Source organism: Leopardus geoffroyi, chromosome B2 (genome assembly GCF_018350155.1).
Source record: "Leopardus geoffroyi isolate Oge1 chromosome B2, O.geoffroyi_Oge1_pat1.0, whole genome shotgun sequence".
In the NCBI taxonomy this organism is placed as follows: domain Eukaryota; kingdom Metazoa; phylum Chordata; class Mammalia; order Carnivora; family Felidae; genus Leopardus; species Leopardus geoffroyi.
In genome coordinates this window covers 100,375,537-100,392,191 of record NC_059332.1, presented here as the reverse complement: position 1 = coordinate 100,392,191, position 16,655 = coordinate 100,375,537, and the positions used below count along the sequence as shown (strand labels likewise).

Genomic DNA, 16,655 nt, shown 5'->3' with positions numbered 1-16,655 from the left:
GAGGGGTCCAACAGTAGACCAGACTAAGCAGAAAAAAGAATCTGGGAACTCAGCAGGTCATTGACCATCCATGACCACAGAACGCATGAGTCATTAGATCTATTTTGTTTTATTTTAAAGGGACTGACTGAATCCACATATAATGTGTTATCTCAGATTCACATTTGCCAAATCTGTATTATTGAAGGATTACGTTAATAATCTGAAACAAAATACATTAAAATGTGATACATTTTTTTTGCCTATAAACTAGTAATAACTTAAAAAATTATAATCCCCAGTATTGACAGAGATGCAAGAAAACAAGCACTTATCATCTCTAGTTTGAATGTAAATTATTAAAACCCTCTGGAAAGTAGTATGAGACTAATATTAAAAACAAAATCAGGGTTCCTGGGTGGCTCAGTCCGTTGATCCTGATTTTGGCTCAGGCCATGATCCAAGGTTGTGGGATCAAGTCCTGCATTGGGCTGAGCATGAAGCCCACTTAAGATGATCTCTCCCTCTTCTGCCCCTCTCCCCTGCTTGTGCATGCTCTGTCCCTCCTTCCCTCCCTCAAATAAAAACTTTAAAAATTTTAAAAACTAAATCATAGCAGACCTTTGACCATATTTAGGCATTTATTTTAAGGAAATATTTCAGCATCTGTACAAAGACTCAACTGTAAAGATATTCATTATAGCATTGCTTATAGTAATAAAAGATACTCAAAACCAAGCCACTAAATTATAAATGATGTAATAGTCATGCAAGGTAAATATCATAAACTCATATAATAGTCAATAGCTATAAAATACATAAATATGGGGAAACAGTCACAATATATTAGGTTAGAAATACAAGTTATAGAATAGTATTTCTGTTTATTTTATTTAAAAATTGAATAATTATATAAAGTTTTTAGGATAGGTTTTTGTTATTTCTTTTTAGCTGTTATTCATATACAATTCATATACCATATAATTCACCCATTTAAAGTATACATACAGTTAGGGGTGGTGAGTGACTCAGTTGGTTAAGCACCCAACTCTTGGTCTCAGCTCAGGTCTTGATATCAGGGTTTTGAGTTCAAGCCACATGTTGGGCTCTGTGCTGGGCGTGAAGCCTATTTATGAATAGATAGATAGATAGATAGTACAGTTAGATGCTGTTCGTATATTCAGTTGTGCAACCATTACCACAATAAATCTTAATATTTGCATTATTCCAAAAAGAAACCCTGCATCTCCTAGCCATCACCCTCCAGTCTTCCCTTCTCTACCCCCACCCCTACTAATCTACTTTCTCCGTAGATTTGCCTATTTTGGACATTTCTTATCAATGGAATCATATAATGTGTTGCCTTTTGTGACTGACTGCTTTCAGTTTATGTTGTCCAGATTAATTCATATTGTAGCATGTGTCAGTACTTCATTTCCTTTTGTTGCCAAGTAATAATTCCATTGTATGAGTGTATACCACATTTTATTTATTCATCACTTGATGTATACTTGGGTTATTTCCACTTTTTGGCTATGAATAGTGCTGTTAAGAACATTCATGTACAAGTTTTTGTGTAGATGTATGTTTTCATTCCTCTTGGATATATACTAAGGAGTGGAATTGGTGAATTACATGGTAACTCTATGTTTAACAATTTGAGGAATTTCCAGACCATTTGCCAATGCAACTGCGTTATTTTACGTCTAGTTTTTCTACATGTATGAATCATGTATCATGACTTTTAAAACCTTATTGAACAGTTATGACTATTCTAAAAGATTTACTTAAAGGTTGCAATATATTTGAACCTTAATAATCATTAAATGAATAAATTTTATTCTTTAAAACTTCTGTTTATGGCTTTGGGGGAAGGTTTATTGTTGTTATTTGTTTTCTTAACAAAAAAGGTAAGGAAGGAGCACCTGGCTGGCTCAGTCGGTAGAGCATGTGACTCTTAACCTTGGGGTTGTTAGTTTGAGCCCCACGTTGGGCTTGGAGTCTATTTAATTAAAAAAAACATGTTAGGGTAAAGAGTTTAATTTTTGTAAAGGTTTAAATCAAAGAACAGAATATTAGTATTTTCATAGAAAATACTGATTTGACATATTTAACCCGTGTATAACCTCACTAAAGCTATTTTCCTAACTCACCAAATTATTGTATTTTTTCCCATTAACAGACAATGCATGCTGTTAGACTGGTAGTTACGGTGATATCCCAAAGCCTTCACATTCTTTTTTTTTTAATTATTTTTTAATGTTTTTATTTATTTTTGAGAGAGAGCACAAGTGGGGAAGGTGCACAGAGAAAGGGAGACACAGAAACTGAAGCAGGCTCCAGGCTCTGAGCTGTCAGCACAGAGCCCTACGCAGGGCTCAAACTCAGAAACCACGAGATCATGACCTGAGACGACGTTGGACACTTAACCGACTGAGCCACCCAGGCACCGCCCCAGCCTTCATGTTCTTTAAGAACGTATATGTGATAAATTATAATTGTGTAATTATTGCATCAGCAGCAGTGGCATCTAAGAGAGAATGTTAATTTTTTATAACAAAAATAGAGCAACATCAAGCAAAATACTGAAAATAATTATCCTTAATCTTACCACCTTATCGCAAGTACTATTTTAAACTTTGATATTTTCACTAGGTTTTATGCCCTTGAAATATATGAAATTTTCTAATGTTTAACTCCTTTACATATTTTGCTAAAGACTCACACCATGACTCCCTCCTTAAATCCTCATTTTTAATGTGTAGGTTTTGGCAAGAATTAAAACAGTACTAGTTTCAAGTGTCCAAATTTTTTCCTAATATTCATAGCATGGATTCTCTTTTAACAGATGGAAAATGGTTGATCACTACATTAGCCGTGTCCGTGGAAATCTCCAAATGTTAGAACAGCTGGACTTGATTGGGAAAACCAGTGAAATGGCTAGACTCTTTGGCATTCAGTTTTTACATGTGCTCACAAGGGGTTCACAGGTAGGAAATCAGTTTTCCCTATATACCACGAAAGTTATGTGTGAGTGATAACTTGTGAGATGTTTGAGGTGATTTGATATTTTGAACTTTCTATGTGGTACGAACTAATATATAGCTGGTTAATCATATCTTGTAATTTATTTTCTGGAAAAGCTTTAATTTCACTTAACAGCTCCACTTTTTATTTTCTCTCCATACCAACTTTCTGGCCACTGCTAAGTTTTTTATGCTGTTGAAAAACTCAGTGGCTGTGTCCGTGAGAATATTTGTGCCTGAATAATATCAGTGCCATCAGGGATGCCTTCAAAGGCCCCTTAAAACTAGGGAAGCATCAAAGAAAGTCAGCCTCTCTTGTTTTATATTCCTAATTTCAATGTCTCCTATTTCCCAACAAATAAGTTTGTTTTTTTTAAGTTTATTTATTTTGAGAGAGAGAGAGAGAGAAAAGCTCAAGCAAGCTCTGTGCTGCCAGCACAGAGCCCACAATGCAGGGCTCAAACTCACAAACCCATGAGGTCATGATCTAAGCTGAAATCCAGAGTCAAACACTTAACCGACTGAGCCACCCAGGCGCCCCACAAATAAGTTTAATATAAAAATAAAGAAGAGGATTTGGGAATCAGTATAAGCGGCTGTATCACTTTTTTAAGAAGTTAAAAATAGGTTCATAAAGTCATTTAATTCATATCTTTTTAATTAATTTCCCAGGGATATGAGAGATTTCATCAGATGCATCACCCAAAAGGATTTCATGCATTCATTCAACAAATATTGATTTGAATACCTTTAGTGTGTTAAATAAACACTGTGCTAGACATCAGGGATACTACATTAGTTCACTTAGGTTCCTTAACCCCACAGAGCTCTAATTTGGCGTGTTTATTAATAAACAAGTATATTTATGGGGCGCTTGACTGTCCGACTTCGGCTGAGGTCATGATCTCACAGCTTGTGAGTTTGAGCCCCACATTGCACTTTGCACTGACAGCTCAGAGCCTGGATGGAGCCTGCTTTGGATTTTGTATCTCCATCTCTCTCTCTCTGCCCCTCCCCGACTCGCACTGTGTGTCTGTCTGTCTGTCTGTCTCTCTCTGTCTCTCTCAAAAATAAAATAAACATTAAAAACATAAAACATGTTTGTTTATTTAACTGTATTGTTTAATTTTTTAATTTATATCCCCCCACAAGTTTTTAATTTATATCCCTCCACAAGTTTTAAAAACAATTTGAAAAGGCAAAGATACCTTAAAACCACATGAGAACATTTCTGTGATCCATGCTGGTTCTTGTGAGTGCTTTCTTTTTCTAATACTCCAGACTATCTGCTTACTGGTGGATGTTATAAACAGTAATTGCTTGATTCAGTTTTGTGAGGGACCAGTATTAATCTGACTACTGTTCAGTTCTGGAATCCTTGTGTTTCCTTCCTTCTCGGAAAATTGGAGTAACTCGAGATTTATCCATCTCAGGTCTCCCGACTTTCACTCTCTAACTTTCTCAAATCTGTCAAAGACCACTGGCCAACTTTTCAAATGAAATTGTTAAACTATACAGTCTTTCCTGTATCTGTTTACTATTAAATAGATGTATTTAAATATAAGAAGAAATCTAATTGTGTCTCTTTCCAAAATTGACTTATAAGATATTTAATGTATTTTACAGTTTTTATAAAAGTTATAGGAATACAAGAAAAGGATTTATGAATGCCTTCTCTGGCACCTGAAAGCTGACTAAGTAACCTATATTATATAACTGCATTGTAAGAAAGCAGCCTTCTTCTGAAGAGCAAAACCTCCCCTTAAATAATTATCAGATATTCAGAGACCAATATATTTTTATTTAAACTGTTTCTTCTTTTCTTCCTACTTCCACCTCTCTGCCTGCAGTACCGTGTGGAATCAATGATGTTGCGTATTGCTAAACCAATGAACTATATTCCTGTGACACCTAGTGTTCAGCAAAGATCCCAAATGAGAGCCCCTCAGTGTGTTCCCCTAATTATGGAGCCTGAATCCCGCTTCTACAGCAATTCTGTTCTCGTTTTGGATTTCCAGTCACTATATCCTTCGATTGTGATTGCATATAACTACTGCTTTTCCACCTGCCTTGGCCATGTGGAGAACTTGGGAAAGTAAGTTGTTTTTTTTTTCATATTTATAATTATGTTGTGCTTGTACTTCTTACTAAAATTAGACTTTTTTTGAGTGTCTCTTTGCATTTGAGACTGTCCTTTTGAGCAAGGTGGATGGTCTGTAGCATAGGTAATTCATTCTTTGTTGTTACCTTACTAATTGACCTGGATTTGGGTAACTGTATGACTAATTCAGCATCATGAATGGATGATTCATATGAAGAAGATTATGAATAGATCAGTCTTGCAGCTCATTTGTTTCATTCTCTGTGTATATCTATGCATGCTCTCTCTCTCTCTCTCTTTTTTTTTTTTTTTTTTTGAGAGAAAGTGTGAGCAGGGGAGTGGCAGAGAGAGAGAGAAAGGGAGGGAGGGAGGGAGGGAGGGAGGAGAGAGAGACTCTTAAGCAGGCTCCACACTTAGTGCAGAGCCCGACACGGGGCTGAATCTCACCACCACGAGATCACCACCTGAGCAAAAATCATGCTTAACTGACTGAGCCAGCCAGACGCCCCCTGTGGTCTCTTCAAATGAGAGTTAAATTTAATTTGTTGATATAAATCACTTTTCAGTGGAACAGTTTAAGGATTATGATCTTCTGTCTCCAGCTATCACCTCTTCTTGACTTTTCTTAAAAATATTCTATGATTTTTTTAAGTTAAATTGTTAAATGTTAGGTTTTATATATTCATGTCAACTGAATTGTATACTGAATGAGAATAACATTTTTAATACTCAAAGGAGTATGTATTTTTCTCATATAAGAAATAGTCTTCATTTATAATGATTATTGTATGTGTAAAACCAAGCATTGTAGTGTTAACCTAGAGTATACTCATTCCTTTCTAGAAAGCATTTGTGGAAATTATGTTGGTAATCCTGTTTTTATTAAGAACAGAATTTGGAAAAGTTATTTATAATCTTTTTATTTAAGGCTTAAAATTTTTCTTTAAGGAACTTAGTGTAAGGTGATTATATGTTGAGTTGAAATCTGGTATTTCAATATAGATTACCCATAAATTTTAGGATAATGCCATTTAAGAAATGTTTCTTTTAATAATTTGTGAAAATTTGAAGAACTGCTATTTGGTAATTAAATAACGATATTGCTAAGTAAATAAATTCATGCTTAGATATTTGAAAATGAATTTCTAATGGAATCAGATTCCTAAAATTGTCTAGTATCGCTATTCTATGATTTGAGAAGTATTTGCTTAATGTTTTCTTTCTTAATAGGTATGATGAGTTCAAATTTGGCTGTACCTCTCTAAGAGTACCTCCAGATTTACTTTACCAAATTAGGCATGATATCACAGTGTCCCCCAATGGAATAGCTTTTGTCAAGGTAATACTCTCTTATAAGTGAAAGGTATCGACTGTGGCTTAACCTTTGGAGAGCTAATGGTTTAGATGCTGTTGGCATATAATACAAAGAAAAAAGCCCAAGTCTGCTTGAATATCTTATCTTAAAAAGTAAAGATTATAGGAATTTTCTAAGAAATTATTTTTAAAAACCAGTTGTCTTATTTTGCATGAATTTAGATTTAAAGTCTTTTGTTAGATTTTAGTTTTTAATAAAATACTGAAAGAAATGTGCATATGTGCCTTCTGACCTCTATTAGAATCTGAGACTAGCTAATTGACGATCACAACAATGTTAAAAGATTTAAATTGCTCTAATATGTAAATTCTAATTGTCCTACAGTATTTTAAAGTAAGACTGCCTTAGAAATGATACTCTAATATATTTATTGATTGCATTTTTAAGATACCCAAACCAGTAATAGGATCTCTTTTTTTCTAGCCCTAATCTCCCCATAAAAGAGACAAAGAAGAGCCTCATAAATGAATAAATTAAAGACAAATAGAGGAGAGATTCTAGGAGAAGAGTATATTGCCTCTTTTATGCCAACTTCATTCCTTTTTTGTTCTATTTCCTTAGCAGTGAGTCTGTATTAGAATCATGGTACAGTAGGGTGGTTGATGGTAGCATGGACCCCACAAGCCCTCAGATTCATTCTGGTGTACTTAGCAAAAGTAGCATCATTTTCTACCAGTAAGAGGATGCTGTGTTTAAAGAGTACCTAAAAATTAGCTATTTAGATAGGAGGAAAATTCTCACCAGAGACTCATGAACATACTCCTCTTTGAAAAATATTACCTCTTTAACATGACATATATTACGTCTTAACAAAAACATTGTGACTGCTTCATAAGGTACACAGAATGAATTAGAGGTTAGAATATGTTTTCGTTGTCACATATGTAGCAGCTTGTTATATTATCTCCCTTTAACAGCATTTTTAAAACTTGCATCTACATTTTGACCCAATATGTAAAGCTTAATAAAACTAAGATTTTTTAATATTCAGGAGTGTGATTATCCTATACCTAAGGTTTTAATTGTTCAGTCCGACATGCATTACCTTGCACGTGTCTGTGAATCATCTTCAAAGTTAATACTGTTTTGTGGTTTTCATTCCTACTGGAGTTCTCATAAATTCTCCCTAGTCTTGATTAATACAAATGATTTTTTTTTTTTTTGGCATCAACAAATTTTATCACCTCACTATTCATCCCCTCTTCCAGATTGCTAATAAATATAGGCCGGAGGGGATGGCTTAGTGGTCTAAGCATCAGATTTGAAATACCTAGAGTCCCTGGAACTGCAGGTTTGAATGTCAGCAGAGTCAACCCAGCTCATCATTCTTCCAAGGTAGATAAATGGAGTTCCATGCAGATTACTGTGTGGGGTCATTAGGATGAGATCTTTAAAAACTGAGGTTTGTTATGAGTGATACAAATCCCGTGTGTCTTTCTGAAAGAGTGGGGGTTTGGATCAAAGTTTTGGACAAAATTTCCCTCTGAACTTGTTGTATGATCTCTTATGCGCTAGCTTGACATCCTCCTTTCTGGAGGTCTCTGAACTCACATAATAGTGCTACATTAGATTTATAAACATTATAGGAACCTTTTAGGAAAAAAGTGCTCTTCAAAAGAAGGAAAATGTGATGATTTTGTATTGATGGCCACTGGCCCTGTGGCCACTCAATTGTTAGTATGTTTCAGTTCATGACAGTTGGCCATTGTTATACTTTGTACTTCCTTCTTAATTATCTAAATCTATAACTATTAAGGGATTTTAAATATTCTTTTTTCTTTACAATAGCCTTCAGTAAGAAAGGGTGTGCTACCAAGAATGCTTGAAGAAATTTTGAAGACTAGACTCATGGTGAAGCAGTCCATGAAGGCTTACAAGCAGGACAGAGCCCTTTCACGAATGCTCGATGCACGTCAGCTAGGACTTAAGCTTATAGCAAATGTCACATTTGGCTATACAGCTGCAAATTTTTCTGGGAGAATGCCATGCATTGAGGTAAGTCAAAGAAATCTGTGGTTTTTTCAAGATACTAAAGCAGCATTAAATGAATATCTGTTCATTAAAGTATTTTGTTTTATTTTAAAACTTTAAAGATTTTCATTTCCGTGACATAAGATCAGCTTTTCTCAAACTGGAACTTTTATACATAAAAAAATCTTCTGAGTTTTGGGCTTTTCTCTATGAGAACTCTTTATCATACATCTATTTCTACATAGCTCGATGAGCATGCTGTAGCAAACTATTATCATGAGATTTTAGTGCTGCATTTATAGCAGTGTTTACAACAACCTTGGTACTGAATAATTCCTTTTAATGTGTTGACAAATCTGATGTTAGGTTGGCTTCTCCGAATGTCAGAATGACCAAACATTCCATGTTTACTAATGTACCAATAGATGTAAAACAAAACCTTTCTTTTGCCGAGGTAGTTGCAATTGAAAGATACTTTTCATAGAATAAGGCTAATTTCTTGCTACTCACTTAAATTAGGGTGTAAACTTAACATGAATACAATATAGTGTGACAGAGTAATGCAATAACTTACTAGTGATTGAGAAAAGAACAGAGTAGTATTATTTTATTGGTGCTCTTTTTATGCCAGATGAAAGCTAGAACATTGCAGTATACCATGTTAGTAGTTCAGGAAGGGAAAAGCAGTGGTAGGATAAAGTCCCACATAGCCCACAGTAGGCAGAATAAACTTCAAAAACTTGTGCAAGGGACTTTCAATTTCAGGTCCAGCATATAAGAAACTCAGAGGAGCCACTCTCTCCCCACAAGTAAAAAGCTGAACATACTAAAAAATCAACCATTCTGAGATCCGTCAGAAGTGAGGTCACAGGGCAAAGCACTACCCCCAAAATTGAAAAGACCCAACAGGTAAATACAAAGAAGCACAGCTCACAAGAGCAGAAACCTCTGCAGGAACCAGTGCTTGAGGTAGGGAAACATCAACTGATGAATTGCTGGAAGTTCAGTGTGGACAAATCTGAGAGACTAAGACTCCAAGGGACCTAGTCATCAGGGCCCCCACACTTTTGTGATTTTTACCTCTAGGAGCTCAGCCAAGTTCTCACAAGTTTTCTCTCACACAAGAAAAATTCCCTTGTGCTTCTGACACGGAGAGGGGAAAGGAACCATTTTGAAATACACCAGAGCATCCTGTTCTTAACAAGGTCTGCCTTCAGGAGAAACTTTAACTGGAGCCTAACCTGCTAGCGTTCTGTCAGAGCCTAACTGACCTGAGAGAAGGGAAATACCCAGCTCCGAGTGCTCTGGCCTTCCATGTGGAGGAAGGGAAATACTCCAGCCTCTTCTAGCCATCCTGTCCCACCAGAGGTGGGGAAAAAGACTGAGAAGCACATGTAAGTACATAGTCCAGAGGTACAGTTTCACTGAAAGACTAAGTCTTACTCCTAGAACTATAGAAGACTTCCCCTCCTCCCACACAGATTACCACCGTATTACTAAAGGCCTATTTCTAGCAATTCCTTTTTACTTGATACTTCATGTCTAGCTATCAAAAAAAAAAAAAATTACAAGACATATCTAAAGTAAAAGACACAGTTTGAAGAGACAGAGCAAGCATCAGAACCAAACTTAGATGTGGCAGAGATGTTGGAATTATTAGACTGCAAATTTAAAACAACTATGATTAAGGTGCAAAGAGCTCTAATGGATAAAGTACACAGCATGCAAGAACAGATGGGCAATGTAAGCAGAGAGATGCAGATTCTAAGAAAGAACAAAAAAGAAATGCTAAAGATAAAAAACACTTGAACAGAAATGAAGAATGCCTTTGATGGGCTTATTAGCAGACTAGACATGGCTGAAAAAAGAATCTCTGAATTTGAAGAAATCTCAACCCAAACTGCTAAAACTGAGAAGCAATGAGAAAACAGACTAAAAAAAAAAAAAAGAACAGAATATTCTAAAACTGGGACAACTACAGAAGTTATAACATACATGTAGTAGGGATTCCAGAAGGAGAAGAAAGAAAGGAAGGAACAGAAAAATATTTCAAACAATAGTGACTGACAATGTCCCCCAAATTAGTGTCAGACACCAAACCACAGATCCAGGAAGTTCAAAGAACACCAAACAGTGCAAAAAAATAAACCTAGGGATATCATTTTCAGACTACAGAAAATCAGTAAAAAATGTTAGATCCTGAAAGAAGATGGGGGTCAGGGATAACTTACCTATGCAGAAACAAAGATAAGAATTACATCCAGCTTTTCCTCTGAAACCATGCAAGCAAGAAGAGAATGGAGTGAAATATTTAAAGTGTTGAGAGGAAAAAGTACTCCAACCTGGAATTCTGTACCCTGAAAAATTACTGTTCAGAAGCAAAGGAGAAATGAAGACTTTCTCAGACAAACAAAAATTGAGGGAATTTGTGGCAGCAGAACTGCCTTGCAAGAAATGTTGTAAGAAGCTCTTTAGAAAGAAGGAAAATAATATAGGTCAGAAACTCAGATCTACATAAAGAACAAAAGATCCTCAGAGAAGGAATAAGTGAAGGTAAAGTAAAATAAATACTTTTTCTCTTATTCCCTTTTTCTTTTTTTTTTAAGCTTATTTGAGAGAGAGAGAAGGGTAGGGGCAGAGAGAGAAGGAAAGGGGAATCCCAAACAGGCTCCACACTGTCAGTGCAGAGCCCGACATGGGGCTTGATCTCACAAACCAAAAAAAGAGTTGGACATTCAGCCGGCTGAGGCACCCCTGTTTTTCTTATTTTTAATTGATCTAACAGATAACAATTTGTTCAAAATGATAATAGCAACAATGAATTGGATTAGGTATATATATGCATATGCTTATGTATAAGTAAATTGAGTGACAGAAATGACATAAAGGCTGGAAGTAATTAGAATTATTTCATCATTATGAAGTACTTGCCCTGCTGTGAAGTGGTATAGTGGTACTTCACAGTGGTATATTGAAAGTAAATGTATTATTGCAAAATCTAAAGCAACCACTTTTACAAAAAATAAAAAGAAATATGATTGATGTGTAAGAAAAGAGAAAAATGGAATCCTATCAAATAGAACCACAAGAGGAAGAAAAAGAGAAGAAAACAAAAATAGGAACAAAACTCAAGGGCAACAAACAGGAAAAAATAAGCAAAATCAGTAAGAATGTAGTTGAACTCAGCAGGACAACCAAATGAATATAGTGGGCATTTATATATAGACTACTTCATTCAACACCGGAAGATGCATTCTTCTCAAGCTTGCATAGAACATGCACCAAGACGGATCTCATTCTGGGTCATAAAACACACCTTAACAAATTTGAAAGAATATGAATCGTATAATGTCTGCTCTCAAATCATGTTGCAGTTGATAGGCTAGATATCAATAACAGAAAGACAGCTGGAAAATCCCCAAATGCCTAGAGACATTCTAAAAGAAATTTTAAAATATTTTGAACTAAATGAAAACACAATTATCACAATTGGTGGAAATCAGCAAAAGCAGGCGTAGAGTGAAATTTTTATAATATTGAATCCATTATTAGAAAAAAAAAAAGAGAAAGATCTAAAACTAATCCTCTAAGCTTCCACCTTAGGAAACTAGAAAATAAATTAAAAGTGAACTGAAAAAAAGTAATAATAAAAATTATATCAGAAATCAGTGGAACTAAAAACAAATTGAGAAAAATCAAAGAACCCAAAAGCTAGGTTTTTTTAAAGAATAATAAAATCAATAAGCCTTTAGCCAGCCTAAGAAAAAAAAAGAAAGAAGACACAAATTACTAATATTAGAAATAAAAGAGGAGACATCACTTCAGGCCCCATAGGACATTAAGAATATAATAAAAGAATACTATGTACACAAATTTGATAACCTAGATGAAATGAACCAATTATTTAAAGGACATAATCTGCCAAAACTCACACAGGAAGAAATAGCCTGAATAGGCTTTATCTATTAAAGAAATTGAATCAGTAATTAATAACCTCCAAAATAGAAGGCACCAGGCCCAGATGGGTTCCCTGGTAAGTAAATTCTACCAAACATTTATGGAAAAAATTATACCAATTCTCTACAATCTCTTTCAGAAAATACAAGCAGAGGAAATACTTTCTAAGTCATTCTGTGAGGCCAGCATAATCGTAATACCGAAACCAGGAAAAGACATTACAAGAAACTACACACCAATATCTCTCATGAACATAGATGCAAAAATTTTCAACAAATATTAGCAATTCACATCCAACAATATATAAAAACAATTACACACCACAACCAAGTGGGATTTCTCCCAGGCATGCAAGGCTGGTTTAACCTTTGGAAATCAATTAGTGAGATCCATCACATCACATGCAGGGAAAAGCCACATGATCTTAACAATAGATGCAGAAAGAGCATTTGACAGAATCCAATATCCATTCATCATAAAAAGCCCTCTGTAAACTAGGAAGAGGGGAACTTTCTCAGCTTCATAAAGAATATCTACAAAAAAACCTACAGCTAATACCATACTTAGCTATGAAAAACTTGAAGCTTCCCTACTAAGATCAGGTACAAGGCAAGGATGACCCCTCTCACCACTGCTTTTCAACATCATAGAAGAACTGGAAGTTCTAGCTAATGCAGTAAGACAAGTAAAGGGCATAAAAAATACACAGATTGGGAAGAAAGAAATAAAACTGTCTTTTTATATAGAAAATCCAAAAGAATTAGCAGAAAATCTCCTAGAACTAATAAGCAGTTATAGCAGGGTTGCAGGATGCAGGGTTAATACACAGAAGTCCGTCGCTTTCCTATATACCAGCAATGAACAAATGAAATTTGAAATTAAAACTGTATCACTATTTATATTAGCACCCCACAAAATGAAATATTTGTTATAAATCTAACAAAGTATGTATAAGATCTGTATGAGGAAAGCTGTACAGCTGTTGAAAGAAATGAAAAAGCTAAATAAATGGAAAGATATTCCATGTTGATAGATAAGAAGACTCAGTATTGTCAAGATGTCAGTTCATCCCAGGGCACCTGCATGGCTCAGTCGGTGAAGCATCCAACTTCGGCTCAGGGTCATGATCTCGCGGTTCATGAGTTCCAGCCCTGCATTGGGCTCTGTACTGACAGCCTGGAGCCTGCTTCAGATTCTGTCTCCCTCTTCTCTAACCCTCCGCTGCTTGCGCGCTCTCTCTCTCTCTCTCCTCTCTCTCTCTCTCTCTCTCTCTCTCTCTCTCTCTCTCTCTCTCAGTAATAAATAATAAACATTAAAAATTAAAAAAAAAAAGTCAGTTCATCCCAAATTGATGTATAGATTGAATGAAATCCTAGTCAAAATCCCAGCAAGTTACTTTGTGGATATTAATACACTGATCTTAAAGTTTATGTGAAAGGTAAAAGACTTAGAAAAACAATACAATTTTGAAGAGTAAACTCAGAGAACTGACAGTACCTGACTTTAAGCCTTACTGTAAAGCTACGGGTAATCAAGGTAGTGTAGTATTGGCCAAAGAATAGACAAATGTATTAGTGAAACAGAATAGAGGTTACAGAAATAGACCCACGTAAATATAGTTAATTGATCTTTAACAGAGGAGCAAAGGCAATACAATGGAGAAAAGTAGAAGATAGTCTTTTCAATAAATGGTGCTGAGATAACTGATATCCACAAGCAAAATAAGTGAATCTAGACACAGACCTTACACCCTTCACAAAAATTAACTCAAATTGGATCACAGACCTAACTATAAAACACAAAACTATAAAACTCCTAGAAGATAACATAGGAAAAAATCTAGATGACCTTGAATTTGGTAATGGCTTTTTACTTGGCAACTCTAGAAGCATGATTTATAAAAGAAAGAATTGATAAGCTGGACCTCATTAAAATAATTTTCAGCTCTGCAAAAGACAGTCAAGGGTGAAAAGACAAGCCAGACTTGGAGAATGCAGGGATTAGGGGCACTGACCCTCCCCACAGAGTTGAAAATCCACATATAACTTTTGACTCTCCAAAACTTAACTATAAATAGTCTACTATTGATTAGTAGCCTTACTGATAACATGAACAATTAACACATATTTTGTATGTTGTGTATATTATATGCTGTATTCTTACAATTAAGTTAGAGAAAAGAAAACGTTACTAAAATCATAAGAGAAAACACATTTACAATACTATACTGTATTTATTGAAAAAGTCCACATATAAGTGGACCCATACAATTCAAACCTGTATCATTCCAGATGATTTTCTTTGTGCATTCATCTGTCAGTGGCCACTTTGGTTGCTTCCATGTCTTAGCTATTGTAAATAATGCTGCAGTGAACATAGTGGTGTTTATATCTTTTACAGTTCGTGTTTTCATTTCCTTCAGATATATACCCAGTAGTGGAATTGCTGGATCATAACGGTATTTCTATTTTTAATTTTTTGACGAACTTCCATATTGTTTTCCATGTTAGCTGCACCAGTTTGCACTCCCACCTGTGGTGCACGAGAGTTCCCTTTATTCCTCATTCTTACTAACACTCTACTTATTTTTAGAAATTTTGTAGTTAAATATTTTTCTTATTATGACTTTTCAGGATCCCAACCATTGCCTAAACTGTAAAACCAGTTCCTTTCCTCTTTTTAAATCTAATCTCTTAGCCCTATAATGGAGTAATGTTCAAATTAGGAACCATGGCACAAAGTAGCAGAATCACTTTTAATTTAATTATCACTCCTTCCTTCTTCCATCTCCCACCACTAAATCCTTCACAATGGCAAGGTCTTCGGGACAGCTGCAAGAGTTCTCTTTAAGAACAAGAGTTCTGTTTTTCCAGGTGTAACTTAAATGGGCCAGAGTAGGTAGCAGGAGGCAGACATTTAGGGTCAGTATGTGTATTTATTCATATGTGTGTAGCTTAAAAGCATATTTGATTCTGACACTAGATGGTTCACCCTTCCAGCTATTTGCCATCACATATTTTTAAAGTTTATCTTGTTTTGAAAGTGGCAACAGATGACAAATTGACCATTTTATTCAAACATGAGTTTCAATTAGATAACATGACTTTTTTTAATGTGTCAGGATATATATAGTTTACATTCTCAAGGTTTTCTGATATACTAAAGGTCTCAATAGAATTCATCGTTCTTTTTTTTTTTTTTTTTCAACGTTTATTTATTTTTGGGACAGAGAGAGACAGAGCATGAACGGGGGAGGGGCAGAGAGAGGGGGAAACACAGAATCGGAAACAGGCTCCAGGCTCCGAGCCATCAGCCCAGAGCCTGACGCGGGGCTCGAACTCACGGACTGTGAGATCGTGACCTGGCTGAAGTCGGACGCTTAACCGACTGCGCCACCCAGGCGCCCCGAATTCATCGTTCTTAATTTAAACCCAATAAGTTTCTGCTACCAGTTTAAATCTATTCCTTTGTTCATTTAACATTTCCTTTGTAAAGCAACTATAAAGAGCCTTTTAAACACTTATTCAATCCTACATTTAGTTCAGGTGATTCAAATTTTACAGTAAAAAGAGATCATTATAACTGTTGTTGGCTTCTTAATACAAAGAAAAAGTGCATAATTCTTTAAAATTTTAAAAGGAATGCTCCATTTATGCCAAATGGCAGTTTTCCCCAGCTCTTAGTTTTAATGAGTTTAGTAAATGGAGGCACCTGGCTGGCTCAGTCTGTAGAGGATGTGACCCTTGATCTTGGGGTTGTGAGTTCAAGCCCCACGTTGGATGTAGAGATCACTTAATATATATATAAAGCAAGCAATAGTCCTATGCTGGTCTCCTTAATTTACTTAACTATAAAATATAATTAGCTTTTTGTATTTGTCAAGATCTATCATCTTTTTGTTTTGTCATTATGTCATGATCTTTGTTTAAACTCACTAATCACCAATGAAACTGTCCTTGTTAGGAGAGCCTTGTTGGCTCAGTTAGTAGAGCATGCAACTCTTGATCTGGAGGTCACGAGTTCAAGTCCCATGTTGGATAGAGACATTACTCAAAAAAAAAAAAAAAAAAAGTATTCTTGTTAGACATATCTGTGTACTTGATTTAAATTGAACACTTATATTTTCCATCATAGAATTATACATTTTTCATTATATTCTGTATTATCTAAAAATTATGTATAGCCAATCACTAGGATTGAAGTTCACCATTAACTTTAATGATATTAAAAGAAATTATCCTAATAC

General features: G+C 35.3%; 1 protein-coding gene across 4 annotated transcripts in view; it reads left to right on the top strand.

Annotated features, from left to right (window-relative positions):
• REV3L (REV3 like, DNA directed polymerase zeta catalytic subunit) overlaps positions 1-16,655 on the top strand; it is a 175,006-nt gene that overhangs the window by 139,471 nt on the left and 18,880 nt on the right. For 2 of the 4 annotated variants that reach the window (XM_045499299.1, XM_045499300.1), the window contains exons 22-25: positions 2,828-2,969; positions 4,856-5,100; positions 6,337-6,445; positions 8,270-8,476. In XM_045499299.1, coding sequence (XP_045355255.1) covers positions 2,828-2,969; positions 4,856-5,100; positions 6,337-6,445; positions 8,270-8,476 — 703 coding nt within the window. Of the gene's footprint in view, positions 1-2,827; positions 2,970-4,855; positions 5,101-6,336; positions 6,446-7,689; positions 7,817-8,269; positions 8,477-16,655 lie in introns of those variants that run through there. The other 2 variants (XR_006717481.1, XM_045499301.1) reach the window with 2 other exon arrangements.